At 33.6% G+C, this 22,884-nt stretch overlaps 2 protein-coding genes across 6 annotated transcripts; both read right to left on the bottom strand.

Annotated features, from left to right (window-relative positions):
• Positions 1–1,221: 1,221 nt before the first annotated feature.
• On the bottom strand, positions 1,222–13,131 carry LOC129806551 (loricrin-like). Of its 5 annotated transcripts, none has more exons than XM_055855226.1 (4): positions 12,950–13,131; positions 11,776–11,889; positions 7,972–8,124; positions 1,222–2,786 (listed from the first exon to the last, which is right to left on the bottom strand). In XM_055855226.1, the coding sequence occupies exons 2-4, from the start codon at positions 11,855–11,857 to the stop codon at positions 1,999–2,001; spliced, it is 1,023 nt and encodes a 340-aa protein (XP_055711201.1). In that variant the 5' UTR covers positions 11,858–11,889; positions 12,950–13,131; the 3' UTR covers positions 1,222–1,998. The 5 variants fall into 5 exon arrangements, with proteins under 5 accessions (XP_055711201.1, XP_055711197.1, XP_055711199.1 ...); XM_055855222.1 differs by having other exon boundaries at positions 12,927–13,075; XM_055855224.1 differs by having other exon boundaries at positions 12,296–13,067.
• A 5,091-nt stretch (positions 13,132–18,222) lies between these two features.
• On the bottom strand, positions 18,223–19,242 carry LOC129806560 (protein lin-37 homolog). Its single transcript, XM_055855239.1, has 4 exons — positions 19,140–19,242; positions 18,797–19,076; positions 18,535–18,733; positions 18,223–18,470 (listed from the first exon to the last, which is right to left on the bottom strand). Exons 1-4 carry the CDS (start codon positions 19,171–19,173, stop codon positions 18,297–18,299), a joined length of 687 nt encoding a protein of 228 aa, XP_055711214.1. The 5' UTR covers positions 19,174–19,242; the 3' UTR covers positions 18,223–18,296.
• Between the last annotated feature and the right edge of the window lie 3,642 nt (positions 19,243–22,884).

The raw sequence follows: 22,884 nt of genomic DNA, 5'->3' as shown, positions 1-22,884 counted from the left end.
TTAGTTTATCATTACACATGATAAAATTCATATTACACATACACATTTTTCCTGAAGTACACATTTGTGTAACTTTACAAAAATAATTGTGGTATAAAAGCGAACCATTATTTATTCTTGTAATCTTTTGTTTTGTACAAATAACAAAGAGTTGGTAACTGTACCGATTTGGCGATTTCTCACTAATTATATCTATTTCGTGCCGGTCTGCCGAGTGAGTCTAGAATATCAGTGAATTTATGATATTACGCGAGTTTAAACAAACTTTGTACTTGATAAGTGCGAACCAGGGCAGAGCATTCTCAAATATTATATTTTTCGTACAAAAATGTGGTATATTTTTTCTTAAGTGTTTTTTTTAGTTTTGGTATAAAACGAAATGCAATCATTTTAAAACTTTTACCAAATGAAAGAGTATCTAATGTTATGTTATTAGCACAAAATTCATAATGATTGCACGAGGATAATAGTTCCTAAAACCTTTATGAAAAAGACGTAAAATTCACAATTTTTTGAATTTTTCTGAAAAATTTTCTATTTGTAACACCAGTAAAATTTTAAATTCATTAAAAATATATTCTCTGTATATGTGGCTACCATTTCGTGTTATATTTATTTTTATGGGATCTAAAGCTTAAAAATTACAAAGAATTTAAGAAAAATATACCATTTTTGAATTAAAATGCTCCATTTGTTAGTTAATCATCCTAGGTGCGAACTGACATTTAAATCTGTCGTTTCTTTGCTAAAATCATGCCGATGTGTCAATGTTTTTGTTGAACACGCCGATTTGTATAGATCGGCACAATTTTGCTGATCGCCACTCACGGTATGCACTCTGAGAAGCACTTATTCACCCCTTGATAAATAATAAATTGTTGCTTTTTGAGTAAATTTTTGGCAATCCTATAGATATATGCTCAGTATGTAATTATCGTAACTGGTATTGTGCGTAAAAAATCTTTTAAACAATGTTTGTACATGTTAACTCTAGACAAAAAAAGGAGATTTACAATTATAAATCATTAGTTTACTTTTGAATCACGATTATCGTTCCAAAATTGCAAGAAGAATTCTTGTATACACAAAAGAAAATTTACTAAGTTACACAAAAGTGAATTTAAATTGAAAACGTGTGAATATGAAATAGATTTTATGTTTAAAACCTTACAAGTGTAAAAAGTGAGTAAATAACAAGTATTTTTAATAAAAATGCATGTCTTGTGTAAATTTACACGATTTATTTATTTACACAATTTTTTTACACTGTAAAACTATTCTTTTTTAAACCATATAATTTTTACTTCGGCCGTAAAATTTCGAGAATAAAATTAACGGGAAAGTGCTCATGCTTTGCACTGTCTCAAGCTTAATAACGACTTAATTTTCTTGTGTTTTTCAATAAATATGACTCATCGTCCCCATTTTAAAAACTAGAGGAAAATGTTCTGTTTCTAAAATATATTGCAGAGTCACATATATTCAGAAACATAGGAAAAATTTTAGTCATTATGAAGCTTGGGACCGTGCAAATTATGAGCATTTTCCCCTAATGTTTTTTAAAGTCTTGAAAATATTAGAAATTACCTTGATTTTGATCTTGGCCTGAAAATTTGAATAGTTAATAACTGGTTTTGAGTATTCCTGTTTCTTGACTTCTACTCTGAAAAAAATGTTTTGTCAAATAAACAAGACAAGTTTGTAAAAAGTATGTTCTTCCATACAGAATATGGAAAAGTTTAGTCAATTTTGCGACCAACTGTATCTTGTTAAAAGTTTGTCAAAAGGGTGTTTTTCCATTCAAAATGCAAGAAAAAGTTTTGTCAAATTGGTAAATAACATACTTTGGACAAAATTTCAACAAAATCCATTTGTTCGTTTAACAAGAAATTTTTTTTCAGAGTAAGAATCTAAACTGTTTGCACCAGGCACTGTTCTATTCCATGATTAGATTATTGAAATACTTAAAATTTTATTTAATAAATTTGCAAATAGTTCTTAAACTTTCCATCCATATTGAGTATTTCCTGACTGGTGAGATGCTCCAGTTTGTCCAGTGCTTGGAGAGCCACTGTACATAGATGCGTATCCGCTGTTATAGGGCGGTTGGGTAGGGTAGCCTGCACCCCTTGAGGCAGTTTGACTACCAGTACCACTGGTACTTCCGCCTGAAGGGTTTTTCTCACTGAAGAGACTACCAAAATTGCGGTTTTCAATGAGGTGCCGTGTATCAAAGAGTCCACCTAGGCCTCCTCCACTTCCAGATGAAGATCCTCCGCCGAATAGGCTACTTAGGCTTCCACCAGATGTACCTCCACGGGTACCTGATCCACCACCCGCAAGGGCGTTCTGAATTAGGCTACCAAAACCACTTGAAATGAGTCCTGAGAAGAAACCGCTCAGGGAATCTGAGGAAGATTTGGGTTTCTTGGTCGTCGGTGGATGGTAGCCACCACCACCGTAGGAACTTCCGCCACCGCCGTAGGAGCTACCACCGCCGCCGTAGGAGCTACCTCTTCCGCCGTAGGAACTTCCGCCACCGCCGTAGGAGCTTCCGCCTCCATAATGACTTCCACCGCCATAAGAGCCATATCCAGGAGGAACGTATCCACCGGGATTGACGTTGTAGCCTCCTCCTCCGCCTGACGAAGATGGATAGGAAGATCCACCTCCGCTGGTAGGGTATGATGGTCGTGGGGGTTCTGGAGCCGGAGCAACAGGTGCAGATGGTCTAGAGTTATACGTGTTATCGGGAGTATTTGAGGGTAACGAAGAGTGGGAGGTGTCTAGAAAGTTCAACAGCAAATTTCACAGTTCAACAGATTTTTTATTATATTTATTTATGGTCAAAACAGAACAATATAATTCTACCACTAAAGGCAAATTTTCTTGTGACTCATGCATAATTATGAGGACGGAGATAGTTTCCAAAATGCTTCCTCAACAAAATGGGCTTATCGTTTTTCATAATTCCAAATTTTCCCATTACAACCACAAAAAAAGACACACTTTAACATCTGTTTGTTAAGAAAGGTGTGCTGTTAGCTCAATTATCATGATGCCATTTACGTAATTGGGTAACGATACATTCCATTTTTGGAGGCAAAATTTCACATCAAAGAGAAAAATAAACTTCTCTCAAGTGCATGGATTTTCAGTGGCATGAAATTTCTATTCATTGGTTTTCCATATAAACTATTCTACTATTGCTTCTGTTAAACAATTCTTGGTAATTAGTGGAGAGTTCACGTTAAAAAGTCTTTTCTCCAGGTTAAATAAAATTTCCCTAGGTCTCGCTAGTTATATTTTTTTCTTTAAATAATTCACAATTAGTTTATCGTGTGATAAATCTTAAAATCTCTCAACTACCGATTTCGAGAGCCTTCTTTACGGTATTAAAAAATAACAGATTAACTGTGTTATCACACTTGCACATTAAAATTTTAATATGATTCACATTAATTGTCGCTGATGAGAGTCCAAATGTGTAATTTGTGTGTTTGAATCATTTTATATTCAAAATTTGATCTATTTGTTGATAAAAAGGTAGACTTGGCCCACAAAATTTGATATAAATTGATTTATAGCATTAATGCGAAAAATTAATGCGATTTTCTCTTTAATTTTTTAATGTGAAAAATATTTATGCTTTAGGTAAATTTAAACTTATTTTTGCCGGCCAAGTCCACTTCTTTATCAATAAATAGAAAGACCCCGAATATTAAGTGACTCAAAGACACAAATAACATATTTGGACGCTCACAAGCGACAATTAATATGAATCACATTAAAATTTTAATGTGCAAGTGTGATAACGCCGCCGTACGACAATCAATAAACCAAAAATGTTACGTTTTATCAGAAATAATTTGCTTCTATTCTCAAAAAAAATCAACATCAAGAAAATTTGAAGATTTCAAAAATATGAAAAGACAAGAAATCTTGAAATAATTACTTAAAGAGATATATAATTTTTAAATTTTAGTTTTTTATAATTTTTTAAATACTAAAATTCAGATATTTCCTTGGTCAGTGCTTCAATTTTGAGTAAAGTTTTAAGATTTCTTTTAAATATTTAGTTTCAAAATGAAAGTTTTCTTATTTTGGATTAACCCTTTAACGACGAGACACTTTTTACGGACCGAAAATCAATAATAAAAATTTAACCGATAAACAAAATCAATGAAACGTCTTACATCTGACTTTGGAACATTTAAAAGATTCTTATTCGATGTATTTTTACCTCTACGAGCGATAGGGACAAAAATAGCCCAAGAATTTAAGTAATTTTTCTGACAATACCAATGAATAATAATTTTCAGTCTAATGAAAAATATTACGTATAAATATTGTAGTTTCTTTTCCCAAAACGGTTTGGCTTGAAAAAATTAGAAGTATAAAAAATAATTAAAATCATTTTTCAATATGAGAATTTAAAAATTAGTCATTTTTAAGGTTAAATATTTACTATATAGCAAATAGTTGGAGACTTGCAAAAAATATCCTAGATTCCTTCAACCTTCTACTTTGCAATTACGTACTAACATAAGAAAAAAATAATTTCAGGTAGTCAGAAAAAATTATTTTCTTTATGGGACACCGGTGTTCCAATCGTCCTTAAAGGGTTAAAGACTAAGCTAAAGACATATCGCACATATTACAAAATGATCCATGTGAATATTTTCAGTTTTCAAAGGTTTATTTAAAAAAAATCTTGTGAATTTTTGTTGCATATGTTTTGCCCATTTTGAATTACTCTTTCAAATTAGCCAACGTATCAAAAACGATCAATTTTTGGAAAACAATTATTTTTTATATGAAATGAAATTATTTAATTTTTTTATATATAAATAAGATCTACGGATTACAGGGAATTCATTTGCAAGAAGAAAATTTTGAAAAAGTAATTTTTTCTATCATTTTTTCCACTTGGTTTCTCAAACATATTTTAGGCAACAAACTATTGATACCCACTGTATCTAGAAAATTTAAGAATTTTATTGGGAAGGCAAGAAATCTTAAAATTATATATTTCAACATTGTATGTTTATTACCAATTACGCGCATTCACAGTCGAAGTGTGATTCTTTAATAGTGTCTTGGCTAAAAGACAAATGGATCTCATTTGCATGAAAATCGCTAATTCTCGATGAATTCAAACTCAGTTTTGAATTTTCGAACAAAAAGTCGTCAAATAAAATTCTGCGGTAGGATGGTTTTGATATAGAGGATGAGTGCCCCATCTCCTTTTACTTATAAAGTGTTCGCCACCAAGCATAAATATTAACTTTACCACTCTTTAACAAATTCTTTAATTGTAAAACACTGCGTGATTGACGTTCGAAACGTTTCGAAATAAAATAGACAGTCTGCCAGTGGAGAAAATTTATCTCAGGAATGAACCACTAGGGGAGATTTCCCGAGACTCACCGGTGCATAGCACAGTGGGCTGTATTTCGAAATTCTCCCGTACAGAAGACGCCAAAGTGTTGATTACTACTTATGTCCCATTATTTAATCAATCCATAATCACTGAGTAAATCTTTTGCGAGCTTTTTAGTGTAAAATTTCATAAATTTTCCCTACCTTGTTCGAAAATGTAGTATGAAAATTCGAAATTGAATTTGAATTCTTCGAATATCAACGACTTTTTGTGCAAATAGAGTTCCATTTACCTTTTATCCAAGACACTATTGGTGAATCAAATTCTACTTGTGTTTGTACCCACTTCGTTTTTGCTCAAGATTTTTAAGATCGGGCTACTTTTTAATTCGGACAGCAGTTAAATTTGAAAAAAGTTTGTTGTTATTTTCCAAGTTTGATTATGATTATCAAATGAAGCAAATATGCTCAAATTTGGCATGGTTTGTCTTAGTTTTGATGTGTTTTTGCATTATTAAGGGGGTTTCTTGAAATTTAGCATAAATATGAGTATGCAAACTCAATATTTATATGCAGTTGAATAAAAAATCGTTGCATTTCAAAAAAAATTGTCGCCAGAATTTCTGTCTAATTCGGGTGACATTTTGGTCCCATATGCCCGAATTTGAGAGAGTCTACTGTATGTTGACATTTAAAAGTATTTCGAAATTCTAACAGGAAGTATTTCAGCCACCACGCGGACGAAATATAAAGTACAAATGCTTTTTCTTTGGCTTTCGAAATTGATCTTCGAATGTCTTTTTTCTTGGGCAAACTCCAGTTATGAATGCTAGGCCATGGATTGTTTCTTGATTCTTTAGGCATAAGAATACTAAAATCTAGAAATTTTCTTGACCATAATCTTGATTTTGTTCTTTGAAATAAGGTAAATATTTTAGGTGGTCTGATTTTAAAATCCGGAGTGTCTTAGTATAATTGCATTGCAAATAAATTATTATACAACTTCTTTATTAATTTCTTCTCGCAATATTGAATGAACAAACTTTTTTCGCAGACTATTTTGAATATCGGCATTATTAGCAGCGCTACTGCTAATAATGCTTGTCTGTAAATTTTCCTACGGGATTTTTTTTCATTTCTCAATTTAAATATTGGAAAAATACCCGTAATGATTTACAAATTATTTGTTTTCACGGAAAAGCTAGGCTAAAGAATAGAAACACTTTTCTTTTACCTTGAGACTAATGTCTGAGGATTTTCAACAGTCTGAGGATTTTCAAATCGATTTTCTCACAGTGATAGCATGTAATGCACGTGATAAACCAATCGTTAGCACTCCTCTTAATTTAAGAGATACGCATAAATTTTCTTTATTCTTTTTTTTAATTGAAATATTGCAATGATAATAATTTTTTTCCAGCTGCAATTGGTTTAAAACAACCCGTAATTTTGCTATTATTCACTTAAATTGTTGACAAAATCATAATACTGTGTGTAAATTGTTGATATGTGAAATTTCCAAAGGCTCTTCACATTAATTAGTTTACCAAGTAAATATAGTAATTTAGACTGTAAATTTGTTCAATTTAATACTTGTTAGAGTTCATAGGCATTTTGTAACTTTATCAACATCCCAACTTCTCAACATTATGCATTATGTGCCTTCCGTAAACACAAAATATGCTCAATGTCCTCAAAAATTAATCAAGGCCGTCCGGAAGTCTGCGCTCAATTCTGATACATATTAATATAGTTTAAAATTTGCTTATACAATGTGAATGGTGTTTTTTTTGCAAAGTGTCTAGAAATATCGTGATTAACGGACACTAAATTGATATTTTAGAAAAAACTTGGTGGTTGGGAAATTTTCGGGACAATAAACCCGTTTTCTGGAAGTGTTTGTAATTTCAGGAAGTTTTAAGTACTCTGTGTTAGTTTAGGTAAGTTGATTAATTTGAGAGACCCGATGACTAGCAGTACAAAATGGTATTAGTACGAGATCTAGGGAAGCTCTTTTGTAATTAATTAGATTTGGCATTTTTTTGTTTAGTTAATGTATCGCCATGCTGAGAGAATGACCGCGAGAAGTAAGGTGAGGGTCATGATGGGATTGCCATTGGCCAGATGTGAATTAGCCCCGCTCTTGTTGTACAGAAATTGATGCCATAGACTGGGTTCCGTGGTGTGTTGAGGATTGTAGTAGCCAGGCTGCTGACCAGGATATGGCTGTTGGCCAGGATATGGCTGCTGTCCACCTGGTGCATATCCTGGCTGTGGATACTGGGGATTCTGTGGATATTGGGGATTCTGGGGATAGTAATTGGGATAGCTACCGGATGGAGGGAAAGGTTGCTGTGGAGGTGGGAAGGCATTGGAACCACCATACGGAGGTGCTTGATAATTTGGATTCCCATTGTAGTTGGTGTTAATCTCACGATCTTGTGACTGGGACACTCTCGTGTTTTCCGGCAACGGATTCAGATAACCACCTGCGGGAGATTGATAGATTCCTCATGCAATGACGATGAGACAAGCACAATGATTTATCTTATCCTCTAATTTAGATTGAAGCCGTGTAATTTAACTAACCTGGTACGGTACTTCCTCCAGATCCGCTCTTGCGACATGTCGGATACCGACCACACTCTTTATTCTCGCGCTGGCCATAAGAGCACGAATCAAATGCCATGACACAGACTTCGGAAGATAGACATCCAATATCGCTGCATGATCTTCCGTATTCTGAAAAAAAAAATTGAGGCATTAGACCATCTTCAGATTCAGACTATAGGTTTAACCGGTTTAACCCAGTTACCGAAGGTCTCCAAATCCTAATAGCAACCAATTTAATTTGTTCTTCTGATAAGATTAATTCCCCTAATAGTCTATTTCTAAGACAAAAATTTTCCATAAATTTTCGACTGACAAGAAATTAGAGAAGTTAAGCCTTGTGGCTAAGCCTGGTCTGAAGCCCGTATTACAATCACAACTTGACATAGAAATGAGATAAGAATTTAAAACGATCTTCCACAATTATTTGATTTTTCTTTCTGAACACGAAAAATTGAATACACTTTTAGAGCATTAACGTCCAACACAATTTTCCTAGGGGTACTTAAAACCAATTAAAAAAATGTCCCTGGATAACCAAAACCGAGTAAAAATTACTAATTCAGTGTTTGATGGATTTGGAAAGTCTTGCAACATCCCCAAGACACAAATTCTGATGGAAAATTTGAGGAATTGTATGACTTATTGATAAAAATTTTGAAAATAATTTAAAGAATTTTCACAGCTCTGAAGCGCTGCGGATGCCTTCTTCTGCAAAATTTTGATAGTAGGGAAAACTGGGGCAAAACCTGTCAAAACGCATATTTAATTTTTTCACGAGATCTGAGAAAACTTTAACGTTTTATAATGAGCATATTCTTATAGGAAATTTACTGCTCTACAACATTGCAGAAGACTATTTTCCTCTATCTCGAAAGAAATGTGATTTTCGAATCATTTTCTAATGGCTCCGGCACACCTTTTAGATCAGGAAAATTTCATGAAGTCGAAATTCGATTGGGCTAAATTGAATTTGGTGTGATGTTTAAAAAAAGAAGAAGAGTGTGAGAGAATGAGATAGACAAATACAAAGCATGTGAGATAAAAAGGGATTCGAATTTCGACTTCATGAAATTTTCCTGATCTAAAAGGTGTGCCGGACCCATAAAAGTCGATTTTGTGGAGATTCTCAAAATTGCTGGGGTAAATTTTGTCAGTCTTCGGATAATTTGTGACGTTCTACTCTCGCAAACGTTAAAAATATCAAATAGACATATTTTTATAGGAAATTTATTCCTCTACAACTTTGTCGAAGATAATTTTTCTCTATCTTAACGAGAAATGTACTTAAATTGAGCTAATCAGTATTGATATTTTCTGTAAGCCAAATATTCCAAAAATAGGGCTCGTTTTTATTTTACATAATCCTTCCTCGAATGCTTTGAAACTTAGTGAGTTTAAGAAGGTTCATGAAGGCTTTCTGTAATAGAAATTTCAAGCCTGAGTCTCTTTTATTTTAGAAAATAGTGAATATTGAACTTTTCGTTTTGACAAATTTTGCCCCAGTCTTCCCTATGGGAGACCGAGACTAATTTATACAACAAGCATTTTTGGTCGAATGATCAGAAAAAACTAAAACTGTCAGTTTTCTTTTTATCAGGTTTTGATCTTAAGAATATTTACAAAATTATATACTAAAATAGTTCATAATGGCTCCGGCACGTCTTTTAGATCAAGAAAATGTCACAAAATCAAAATGCACATCTCTTTCTTTTTCACACGTTTTGCATATGTCTATCTCTCGCACTGCAAATTCGATTGAGCTAAATTGAATTTCTTGTGATGTTTAAAAGAAGAAGAAGAGTACGAAAGAATGAGATGAGATAGACATATGCAGAGCATGTGAGCAAGAAAGGTATTCGAATTTAGACTTCAAGAAATATTCCCGATCTAAAAGATGTACCGGAGCCATTACCATCAAAATATGCTAACTGGACATTTCTTTCATTCACAAGAGATAGAAATAAAGCATAACAAAATACCATAAATTGCCCCAAGGATGTAAACATTTGTTTCAATGTTCCACAAAATTTCTACAAAATAATTTCGAAAAATGACTCTAAAAACCAATTTCCCCTTCAGGTAGAGGAAAATGCTTTTTTACTATAAGTTTTACTATAAGTTTACTATAAGTTAACATAAGAATTTACTGATTAGAAATCTCTTAAAGTCTTCAGGGATCTGCTAAAAAATAAAACAATCAGGTAGGGGAAGGTGGGGTTCTACACAGAAAAAAAATATTTTGTAAAATTGTTTGTAAATGTTTGCTAAATCCTATGGCAGACTTACGAAATGCTCGTGAATCGTATAACTCACAAACAAGTTCGTAAAATTTTGTATACTTTTTTCACAAACATTGTTCGTAAAATGATCATTTGACGAACATTTTTTGTACTTTTACAAACATTTGTTCGTAAATGTTCGTAAACACACAAAAATTTTGTCGTTTGTTCGTATTTCTTCGTAAATTTTTGTTTATCTGGCAAAAATTTACGAACAAATGACAAAATTTTACGAACATTTTTTGTGTGTTTACGAACATTTACGAACAAGTGTTTGTAAAAGTACAAAAAATTTTCATCAAATGATCAATTTTCGAACAATGTTTGTGAAAAAAGTACAAACTTTTACGAACTTGTTTGTGGGTTATGTGATTCAAGAGCATTTCGTAAATCCTCAATAGGATTTCACAAACATTTACGAACGATTTTACAAAATATTTTTTCTGTGTATTGAAAATCCTTTTCGCATTATTTTTAAAGGACATTAAAGGACATTCTTGTATATCGAAACTACGGGTCCCGGTTAAATTTCAGAAAGCCAAAATCTCGAACGCCATGATTCCGAAAGCCAAAATCCAGAAAGCCGAAATTCCAAATTTTTAAAAGTGTCTTAACTATTTCTATGATTGCACTCGCGCTTGCTGGAGGCAAAGGGAAATTTTCTGCGGCTTGGGAAATTATTCCACAGAATATCCTCCATATACAGTACCCGCTTCGTAATCCGAATGATTGGGAGACAATATGACAGTTATCCGTTTCGTAATCCGGATGGATTTTTTTGAATTTGTTCAACGTCTTGAAAATATAATACTAGGTTTTTTTCTAGAATTAGAATAAAAGTTTTAAAGAAGTTTAAAAAGATATAATTAGAGAATTCTATGCTATTATACTTCATTTATTAAATAAAAAGATCACAGGATAATTCATTTTCCGTAACCGTCGATAACTCGTCCGGATTACGGCGATCCGGATTAGAGAGCGGGCACTGTAATTTCATCCCGTTCAGGATTTTGTGTATTCGGGATTTTAGCTTCGGGATTTTGGTTCTCTCGGGATTTTGGTCCTTTCGGGATTTCGGCATTTGGGATTTTGGCCAATTTGGGATTTTGGCTGCCTCCGCTGAATTACATTACGCTAAAGCCCGACTTTTAGTTTTTTTTTAATAATTTGCTAAAATAGCGTTTTAACTGTAGCCCCACCTTCCCCTATAACTGAAATGATTAGAATTTAACATAATGATAGGTTTTCTCTTAAATTAAAAGTTCTAATCTACAATTTGAAGTTCAAGGCAATATTACTATTTGTCTTAACATTTTAATGTCTTTTGGAACAGTCAGAGAAAGATTAGCTATCAGTAGATGATTAGGTAATAGGTTTACCTAAAAAAAGGTAGAGTATTATCCATAAATCAACGGAAGGTCTTACCCTTTTTCACACCCTTAAAAATGCATTAGTAATCGTTTTCACTTTTTCTTGCTGACAAAGATTTTGATGAACTTACTTGAATATGGAAGTGAGCTAACACCGCTAAACAACTCCAATAGCACCAAACCAAGCGAAATCACGGTAAAGATTCTTCCCATGGTTGCAGAGAGAGAGAGCTTCCAGTAATAGCCTAGTGTAAATTAAATTGCTGTTAAAGTACTAAAAACAACATTTCTTCTTATCAGAATGATCACTTATGTATTTGACCTTCTGATCTCCTCATCTTGGCTCATTTCACTCAAATCATTCGACAGATTCACAACAAAATGCGCATTAACACTCTGTTTAAGTCAGCATCTTTGGAAATCATTGTCCAGAATTCCCCATTTTATTCTTGAGATTTCAGCATAAAAACTACAATCTCTAATTCAATTTAACACCTTTTTTTTTTTAGAAAAAAAGCACAATCTAATCATTCATTCGTGGAATATAATGAAAGACTTTAACACGGTGAAATATTGGGTTTGTTTCTCGATTATCTTCGCATAACAAGGGGTTGATGCACATCTTGTGATTCAGAATATTGAAGGATTTACCTGAATGTATAAGTAGTTTGTTATGTTATATTTTTTCTTATAAAGGTAATTGTGACGTTTTGTGTCCGGGGCCAAGAATACACGGCACTTATGACGTGACCTTACACTGACTAAATGGGTGTACCAGTGAGGTAAATCAGTATTTTACAGATGAAGACAACCACTTTAATAGCTCATGAACAGGTTTTTATGGAGCGGATATTGTTCACTTTAATTTGATCTTCAACCCAAAAGTTTGTTCTTTAATTCATGAGGAGCCCTCTTGCCCATGAACCACTATGATAAACTTTAGCCTTACCACTTTGAGAATCTCCCGAAGAATAGTGAATAAATTATGTGAGATTGGGATATTTATATTAATTAAACTTGATTGCGTGCTATAAGATTTAATAAGATACACTTTTTAATTTATCGTATTTATCGACAACAATCGAATGTTATAATATTTTTTTCTCCACTCAGCAATTTTATTTCCCAGTAAAATATGACGTCGTTCGAACCAATACTCATTCATCTTAAAATAGCAACATTTCACTCAATAATTTCCATTAAATATTACAGCCAATACACTCACTAAATCATTGATGAGCATAAAAAAGATTTAAAAGCACAATTTTCACAAAGTACAAACCTAAGAAAAAGATGATAACTTACACCAGTGAGATATTATTTAATTCTAAAATGATTAATTTGTCCTTCTGTGGACAAAACTTCACATTCCACCACAAATGAATGTCCACGATTGAGTGAGGCTTGTTGCAAATATTGTAAGTTAATTCACTACCAGCTGGATTTCTCTCTTTTGCTCCTACGTCTTTTACATCTTTCCATTTATTAATCTTATTTTCTCTTTCTCAATTCGTACTTCTACCTTGGTCTCTTTCTCAATTGTACGCGTTTAGAAAAGTCCAAGTGAAAATCGTAGATTTGAACCAGTTCATATCAAAGAAAACTCTTAAATTAAGAGAATCACTTAAGGGGTAACATGTATTTTGCGATTTGAAAAATCACTCCAATTCAAACTACATTATTCAAATAAAACTACACATATTTTATGCTTCCTCAACATTTAGTTGTAACTTCCAAAATCTTCAAAATTCCTTTTGTAGAAATTCTCAAATCCGTATTGGTCAGCCTCATCGTTGAAGTTTCCTTTTGAGTATGATCCATAAATTGATGATTTTTGATTTTTATTTGTTGGCTGTGGTTCAATGACTTCAACTTCCTTAAAAGCAGGTTGTGAGTCCTTTTTGCCTCGGATTGGCATAAACGACTTCTTGCTGTAGATCGGAGCCATAGTATTAGCATAGTAATCGTACAGGAGGGATTTTTTGTCCGAATCGAGATTTGGTTTTCGGTAGTTTTTATTGGAGGTAGTTTTCAAATCTGGATGATTTTGGTTTCCTGAGGATAATAAATACAAAAAATTTTCAATGGCGATTCCAATGACACTAGTAGGGGGAAGTGGGGCACCTTTGAATTGGGGCACCTTTGAATTGGGGCACCTTTGAAATTGGGCTTTGTTCTCCTATTTTTAAATGGCATTGAGCCTTATCATGACGCAATTTAGCTTCGCAATTGGTTTGTTGAGCTAAATTATATCATAATAAGGTCCAGTTTCACTCAAAAATAGGAGAAAAAAGCTCAATTTCTGTTATGTACATAATGTAAATATTGTATATAGATAGATAAGTAGTTGTAAGGTTTCCCGGATTGTTGTATTGTATGAGAAGAAGAAGTAGAATAAAGTGTGGACTTGAACGGATTGCCTCGTGGTGTTATTGCTGCAGCGACGTGAATGGGATAATAACCCAGATATAATTCCAGGTGAGCTTGAGCAGTATACAGTAGACTCTTCGATATCCAGCACTTCGATATCCGGGTGACAGCTGCTAAACACTGGCGGTTGATATATTCAAAATTATTTTCACTAAACATGAAGTTTGTCCAGAGTGAATTAAAGTATTATTAACATTGTATCGAAGTTTTTAATACATAATTGTGATAAAAAATGAAACATAAGCACACCATGAAGAAAATTCTCTTGTTTTTTGCCAGACAGAAAATAAATTCACAGAGCACAAAATAGATAAACCGTTGATCATTCAAAAAACCTAAATGTCATTTTGTCCCCCAGTCAGCCGGATATCGAAGAGTCTACTGTACTACAATTCCAAAGCTGCCCCAATTCAAAGGTGTCCCACTTCCCCCTAAAGCATTCAGAACTTAACTAAAAACAAGAGACCTTTATTTTAACATTTTTGTTAAACAAAACCTAAAAAATAAATAAATTTTCATTAGTGTATTTCATAGTTAACCTAAGAAAATCCGAAAAAATCGTGAAATCGTTTTTTTTTTCAAATGCATTTTTATGACCAAATTGTGGCTTTCACATGCTTTTAGTTCAACTAGAAGAGAATTTAATATGGAAGCCTTTATTCATTTTATTCAGTCCATAAAGTTTTTTTTTAATCTTTAGTACAAATCTGCTCGTACTCATTTGCTTTCGGCTCTGTATCTTTCAAAAAACTTCGAATAAATTTTGATATATTTATAGTATATTTTTAGATAGTTTATCTATCGATGTAAGCAATTAAATAATATACAGTAGATTCTCGCTCAATCGGTTCCTCTTCAATCAGACGGAAAATTTTGTTGACAATCTTCACGTTTAATTATGAAGCTAATTCGCTCAAATTCGCTGTAGTTCTTCCTATTTTATCGTGATTCTTTATAATTGAGCGCTTTTTGTGGAATTTACAAAGGCTTTGACACCCAAATCTACCAACAAACCGGACGACATTTTGCTCCAAATGCCCAATTGATAGAGAGTCTACTGTATGTTTGTGTAACATTATAAATTTCGTACAGACAATTCCAATGGTAAATTTTATTGTACTGCACTGGAAACACTGGAAATTTGCTTGAGGTAGATCGGCACGATATCGACGGATCGACGCTCGAGTTAACACAAATTTGTAACAGGGAACCACCCTATTTTGTGTGTTATCAATAAATTGAATTGAATTGAATTAACCGTGAGACCTTTGGATTGCAATAATGTAGTAGGGTCGGGGGAACGTCTGTTCGACAGGGAACCCCTATTGACACTTTTGTCAAAATGTTGAAAATTATTTAATGTATCTAGTAAAATATAAGTAATACAACGTTTTTTCTGTAATATACCTTTTACTATAAACAAAGATGTTCAAATTTCGTATCCCAAATTATACAGAGTAGGGTGTCAATAGGTGCTGACACGAGTTCTTAAAGTGTCAATAGATGTTCCTTTCACCCTATCACTGGCCAATTGAAATTTTCAATTAAAATACCAATAACACTAATATAGCGTTTAGCATTTAATAAAAAAAAACAGCGCAATCTTTCATTTTAACGCTTTTGACCTTGTTTTTAATTCCCTAAGCATCCTTAAACACTTATTTTCACAATTAAGAATTATTTTTCATGAATGTTGGAGCTCTTCACTAATCAAAATGAAATATTTAACTGAATATTCCAGCGAGCACCAAATGCTAACCGATTTCAATTCAGCTGAAAACATTATGTATTTTCAGCTGAATTCTGCTGACATTAAAATGATATACGCGAGGCAGTGCCATTTTCATATATTTGGTTAACACTTTTTTTTGTTCGATAACTGCTAACCGATCAGCATACTTTTTTGCTGATCGATTAAGCAAAAATATCTTGAAAACGCTGCTTTTCTCAGCTAACTATGCTCGCTGGGATAGTATAATATTTTTTATTATTTCGAATACATTTTTATATTCACTAAAATTCTACACAGCTTTCTCCGATATCCGGCACTTCGATATTCGGCAGATAGCTGCCAAACACTGACGGTTGATGAATTCAAACTTTTTTTTTACTAAGTCTGTAGCTTGTCCAGCATGAACTAAAATGTTATTTTCATTTTATCAAAGCCTTTGATGCTTAATTGTGGTACAAAAGGAAACGTAAGCACACCACAAAGAAAATTCTGTTGTTTTTCGACAGAAAATAAATTGACGCAGCGCAAAATAGGAAAACCACTGACCATATTCAAGAAACCCAAATATCATTTTGTCCCTACGTCAGCCGGATATCGGAGAGAGCTGTGTAGTTTCATTAAGGAGATACAGTAGACTCTCGCTAATTCGGCTCTTTTGGCTCTTTTAAGATCGGGCTACTTTTTAATTCGGGCAGCAGTTATATTTGAAAAAAGTTTGTTGTCATTTTTCAAGTTTGATTGATTATCAAATTAAGCAAATATGCTCAAATTTAGCATGGTTTGCCATAGTTTTGATGTAATTTTGCATTATTAAGGGATTTTCATGCAATTTACAATAAATATGAGTATGTAAACTCAATATGTGTATGAAGATGGATAAAAAATCGTTGCATTTCAAAAAGTTTGTCGCCTGAATTTCTCTCTACTTCGGGTGACATTTTGGTCCCAAATGCCCGAATTTGAGAGAGTCTACTGTAATTTATTGTCGAAAGTGCTTTTCCTTTTCCCCCTAACCCCTTTCTAAAAGTTTTTGTTTATTTAGAATACTGTACTATAGATCAGTGGTGAGCAAGAACCGTTTAAAACCGAATACACGTCAAAATGTTCAGACTATGAATTCTGAGATGCGCGAGTTTTTCACATGAGAAACTCACGGTTTTAGATCATTTGCTGTAAATGTTTCGTGAAGCTTTCATAAAAAGTGTCACGTGAAACACTCACAGTATTTAAGAATTTACATGAAAGTTTTTACGAAAGCTTGACAAAATACTTACTAAAGGTGATCCCAGAGCCGTGAATTTCTAACGTGAAAAACTCACCATCTCAGAATTCATACCCAGGTAGCATTTTGACCATTGACGTACAATTTTCATTTGACGTTTATTCGGTTTGAAACGGTTTTTGCTCACCTCTGCGTATAATATACCTTTGACCTGAGAAAATTACTGTATTGAATTTTCGAATGTATATGTTTAACCTCTCTGGAGGGATTATTTTCCAGCCAATTTGGTTAAATTTGGATTTAATGGAAAGGTCTTGAAATTTTGTAAATATCATGCTAAAACGTTCTAAATTGTGCACTTCAGTACCAATTTTCCATTTTGAAAGGCTTTTATGATTTATTAATTAATTTTCTTGGAGCGCATTTATCAAGCGAATGGGGTCATGCTTGGGCTCGTTGGAAAGGTCTTGGAATTTCCTATAAAACTGAACTGGTTCCAATCGGTTTTGAATCGGTAATGAACCGGTTATTTACCGGTAAATTTTTTTTTATATGAAATTCAATTATATTACTCCTGAGGTGTATTTTGGAAAATATTTTGAGTGATTTATAAATCGGTTGTGAAGCGGTAATGAGCCGGTTATTTACCGATAAGTAATTTTTATTACACTTTAAACTATTTTGTGGAATCTATTGAGTGATTTATGAATCGATTTAAATCGGTTGAGTACCGGTAAACGGTAAATGATGCGAATCCTAAATGTATTTTATCCAATTTTATCACTGATTTGATTAGAAATGTCATTTACCTCGAGTAGTTAGATGTTCCATTTCATACTGATTCCTTATGTCCTGCAAACTGTGTATTAGATCATCCAATTCCTTCTCACCAAGAGGAAAAGTGGCCGTGAACATGAAAATGGAAGCCACGATGCAAAGAAAAACGCAAATTTTCTGCATTTTTATTTAATTTTGTAGCACAGTTAAAACTTTTGCCGGTTAAAAGCGCACTGAGACTCTTGGTCAGGTCAATCCAGACGACCGATGAAGAATGAGTCTTCCATCATGCTGCGTGAGTCATTTATAGGCACCAGACATTCTCAGCATGGTATCGTGTCAGAATCAGAGGGATGAAGATGGGAAAGTGTTGGGGTTTCCCTGAGTTTGGGAGAAAATGAAGAGAAACTCTTAAAGTGTTCTACTTAAATTTTTCTGTATTATTATTTGTTTTTGCCTCAAAGAATACATTTTATGCCATTTCTTCTGCATTATTCTTCCTCGCCTTCGGGAGTTTGGAAGAGTGCATCGATGATTTGCAGGCTCTTCTCGTAGCGCGCCTCTGCCTTTTTGGCCTGATTCATCCAATTGGTCCTTACGTTCTTCCAACGCGGTATCATCTCCTGGAGTATCTCTTCCTTGGTCATCGGTGGGTCATCGAGATCCTGTGGAGGCAAATTGCAGTTAGAAAAATTACCGAGAAATGCTACTTGGGAGGGAAAATCTTACATAGTCAATTTTGACGTTGTCCTTGTCCAAATCCTCTTGGCAGGGCAGTAAATCAGGAATTCGGCTGACGCGCTTCTTCTCGGGCGGTGGAAGGAGATCCACCAGGACTTCCTTGTGCTTGTCTTCCTTGATGATGGACAGCAAGTCCACTTTGTGCTCATAGTACTGGCGTGTCTTCTTCTGAGCAAATCCTCGATTCCTGCACTCGCAAAAATATCCAATTTAATTTATTCTAAGCAACCCAAGTTCCTAGGTAACCTACCTCTTCTGAAGTCCTGATGCTCCTCTTATCCAGGCCCGGCAAATGGGATACAGAGGAGTCCGATCGTCGAATTTAGCTAAATCCACGCTCCGGTCAAAGAGCTTCATCACGTACGAATGCTGAACTTGAGGCACCACTGAAGCATCTTTCTTGCTGATTTTCTTCCGGGGGCTTCCGCTGGAGGAATTGTGGCGGGATGGAGTGTCCTCATCGTCACTCTGTCCAGCTAAATCCTGCAGAATCCCCTTTAGGCGTCCTCGGGCAGTTTGCATGCCGCTCTCTGCAAATATATTTTCCCAGTTAGCCAAACGACACTTCCGGAATCACTCTCAATGATACTCACGCGAATCCTCGTCTCCTCCCCGTCTTTTGGGCATATTTTGTGGTAAAAAATTTGTTTATTTTTGTCAAAAAACAACGCACTCAGCTTCAATTCAAACTACTTAATAATTCCGCTAGAGGCGCTGATGCTACCCTGGAGATTCGATTTTTCATCGACTCTATGAACTTTTATCCCGCCACGCAAGATTCACTTTTTTTTCTTTCAAAAGCCGGAGGACGCTAAGAAATTTTCTCGGTGTTTTTCTGCAATTTCCTTGCAATTTCCCGACAGTTTTTCTGTGTAAATTGTTAAATAGTCAAGAGAAAAATCTTGTGAACTTGTTTATGTGGAATAGCTTTTGGTCTAGTGAGCCGGATTTACTTGTTTAAGTTATCGCAAATTTTTGTTGATGGTGCGTGTTCTAGAAGGAATCTTTCAGATTTAGAAAATTATACTTCTGATCCTTCTGATGCTGATATTACGAATGCAGGTAGAGGAAAAGTGTTCCTTTGAGGGAAATTATTTACGAAAAATTTGCAAATTCATGTTGGATCATGGAGTCGTATTGCAAAAGAGTTGCAAGACGTTCTTCAGTTTCCTCAAAATGGTTGGTGAGTTAAGTAATTCATTAATTTTTGTAATACTGGGAAAATTATATTCTTTAAAATGTGATGTGTATAGTAATATTATATCAAATTTAAGTAAAAATTTCTAAATTAAATCGGGAAACAAATATGGCTGCGAAATATTTGACGATGTGCAATGCGCGGAAAGTAAGGTCGGATGTGGTGTACAGATATTGAAGACTTAGGGGAAAGTGGTCTGCCTTTGAATGCAGCAGCCTTTGAACATTTATTTTTTTCTCTCATTTCCCAAAGCATAAATTCTATTTTGTAAATCAAAGTTAATAGAAAATAGTTAGTTGTATTTGGGAAATAAGAGAAAAATTGTAATATTCAAAGGCTGCCGCATACAAAGGCAGGCCAGTTTCCCCTATATAAATGGTGGAATTATCGTATAATTATCACAAGGAATTAGTATATTTTCTCATAAAATTTCTCTCTAGATTTGAATTATTTTAAACCTAATTTTTCAATATATTTTATTGTTACATTTTCCATTCAATTCTCTGATATGGATAGTGTTCAAGGGCGTACCCAGGATTTCAGTTAGGGGTGGGCTAAGTCTCTAATTTTGTTGGCGGGAGGGGGGGGGGTGTGCATAATTTTTATTTTGAAAAAAAAATTAAAATAAAATGAGATAAAAAGCATCTATAAATACAAGCTGGTCATACTTTTCACCAGAGATTAACCTATGCCCAAATTGCATGTATTAGTATGGAACCTAAGGCCGGCTTCAGACCTAAGGTTTAGTTCAGTTCCCGATTGTCTCGAAATTCGAAATAGCAACCAATATTATTGGTTTTTCAAAATTTAATGGATCACTTCCCAATGTTGAGCAATCTTAAGTGATAATTTTCCTTTTTGAGCAATCTTAAGTGATAAAGTTAAGCCATATGACTAAGCCTTAGGTCTGAAGCCCGTATAAGGAACGATCATCAGTGTTCCTCGGACTAGTGCATTGTCTCCCATATTATGGGTCAAAAAAAAAAAATAATTTTTAGAAATTATTCACTACTTTTTAACAAATAACTACAGCAAGGATGCATTTTGTTATAGTTCATATTTAATTTAAAGAAATCCACTATCCGTGAAACATCTGATTAAGCCCCTTCCGATCCGTAGAACACAGTGCATTTTTAATATTACACTTATCAATATTCATTTCTGATAATAAACGCGCAAATTTAGATATGGTAAAATGAATCACTAATATACTAATTTGCATTACAAAAAACATTAAATAGTGCTTTGGAGCTTATATATTTTTTAACTTAATATGGAGCATTGGTCTTAACATTCCGGTTCGTGATACCCTTCAAGGCAAAAAGGACTATCAGCCTTTAGACTTAGAGAATTTAACAATTTTTAAACTTTAGCAATTGGAACTTTGCACCTAATTTTTGGAAATGTCTTTTTGAGAAAAAACTTACTTATTTTTGTGTCCCATATTAGTGCAAACAAAGTGAATAAAAGTACGAATAAAGACGTCGTACCCTTGCTTCTTGATCGAAGCTGAAAATCACTTAAATCCTACATTTTCATTCCTCAGCATCAAAATCGCATCATTCCTGGGTGCACTTTTATTTGGTTTGTTTGCACTACTATAAGACACGAAAATCTCTACCTACTATCCAGGAATATAGTAATCCGTGGTTTAACTCATCTGCTAAAAGGAAATAATTGGTGTTTGGGGTCAGATGAGCCTACTCTGAGTAATCGTTACTAACGAAACAACCGAATTTTTAATTTTTTAAGAAAAAAATGTCAAAAAATATAGTTTAAATGTTATGCTTTTATATGTCTAGGAGCGTGAATTAAATAAAATCTTTATTATGTTGAAAAAAAAAAGTTAGAAAATATGCAAAAATAGCACATATCTTATGCTTTAGCCATTGGATATGTGCCATTTTTGCTCTGAGGTCCACAATTTCAATGTCAACTTATTAAAATTATCTTGACTGAGATATGTACTTTTAAACTCACTAGACTTACTGCTATGAGAGTTATTTGTTAACAACTTTGGCTTCAACTCAGTCAACTTTAAATATTTTTATTACCAATTTTTTACTACATAATCACGCGAAACAATGAAAACTGTTGAGTGTAAACACCATTTCTCACTATAACAATTTGAAATCTTATCACAAAAATATTCATACTTCTTTGAATTGAATAAGTTAAAATCGTACTATCACTCAGTATGATATTATTAAACGTCTGCTGATTTTAATATATACAAGAATCGGCGGAAAGTTCTGTGGTGCACTATTCGAGACTGTTTTCAAGTTAATTCAATTAAAAGGTAGATAAGGACACGAAATTAGCTGGTAAAATTATTTTATTTTTCCATTTTTTTTCATAAATTGAAGTAGGGTAAAGTGGTACAAGTTGGACAGCAGTGGTACAAGTTGGACAATGGTACAATTTGGACGGGGCTTTTTGTCTTGATAAATTTAGTACTTCATTTTTATTTGTATATTTTTAATGCTTTAGTTTTATAATGTGTTTCCTTGTGCTTAAAAACAAATTTTGTACTGTATTTATCAAGAAAAAAACCATGCCCAACTTGTACCGGCGAATTGTCCAACTTGTAACACTAATTCCAAATTATATCACTTTACCCTACTTGTCTTTGCCCTCCAGACTTTTAAATTACTTTAAATTCTTATGAATATTTATATTGAGCTCTTTATTATATTTTTACCTTTGCGACGAAACTTTAGAAGTCAGTCAATGTCGAACTAAGGTTATGTGTCCAAATTTCTGATTTAGAATATAAGGATTTGTATTTTGCATTGCTATCATGTTTCTTTAGAGTTCGCCATCGATTTGATCGTTTTATTGAATAAAGCCGTGTACACATTAGGAGCTATTAAAAAAAAAACTTTGAAGAAAATTCCCCTTGTACAAACGTCAAAATTTTTTTATAGGGGCAATTTTTAACGAAAATTGCTTCTAGTATGTAGACGCCATAATGGGGTGTAATTAGTCCAATTTTAATCGAAAACGTGCTTGAGACTCCTAAAATACCTTAATAATTGGAATGAATATAATATGAGAACTTCTTAATCGATATAATTTGACGTTATCAATCACTGTTATTTTGGATTTCTCTTGTAAAATTTCTTGATTTAAGCCTGTCT

The sequence above is a fragment of the Phlebotomus papatasi genome, chromosome 3 (genome assembly GCF_024763615.1).
Source record: "Phlebotomus papatasi isolate M1 chromosome 3, Ppap_2.1, whole genome shotgun sequence".
Lineage (NCBI taxonomy): Eukaryota > Metazoa > Arthropoda > Insecta > Diptera > Psychodidae > Phlebotomus > Phlebotomus papatasi.
The sequence above is the reverse complement of the archived record's forward strand: the minus strand, read 5'-3'. Positions and strand labels throughout refer to the sequence as shown.

Excerpts from the sequence above, each read along its gene's own strand:
- LOC129806560 (XM_055855239.1), bottom strand. The coding sequence starts at position 19,173 with ATGCCCAAAAGACGGGGAGGAGACGAGGATTCGC. Across the intron at positions 18,734-18,796 it reads GCATCAGGACTTCAGAAGAG|GAATCGAGGATTTGCTCAGA; the intron begins GTAGGTTACCTA and ends TTGCGAGTGCAG. Across the intron at positions 18,471-18,534 it reads ACAACGTCAAAATTGACTAT|GATCTCGATGACCCACCGAT; the intron begins GTAAGATTTTCC and ends TTGCCTCCACAG.
- LOC129806551 (XM_055855226.1), bottom strand. The coding sequence starts at position 11,857 with ATGGGAAGAATCTTTACCGTGATTTCGCTTGGTTTGGTGCTATTGGAG. Across the intron at positions 8,125-11,775 it reads TAGCTCACTTCCATATTCAA|AATACGGAAGATCATGCAGC; the intron begins GTAAGTTCATCA and ends TTTTTTTTTCAG. Across the intron at positions 2,787-7,971 it reads TGGAGGAAGTACCGTACCAG|ACACCTCCCACTCTTCGTTA; the intron begins GTTAGTTAAATT and ends TGAACTTTCTAG.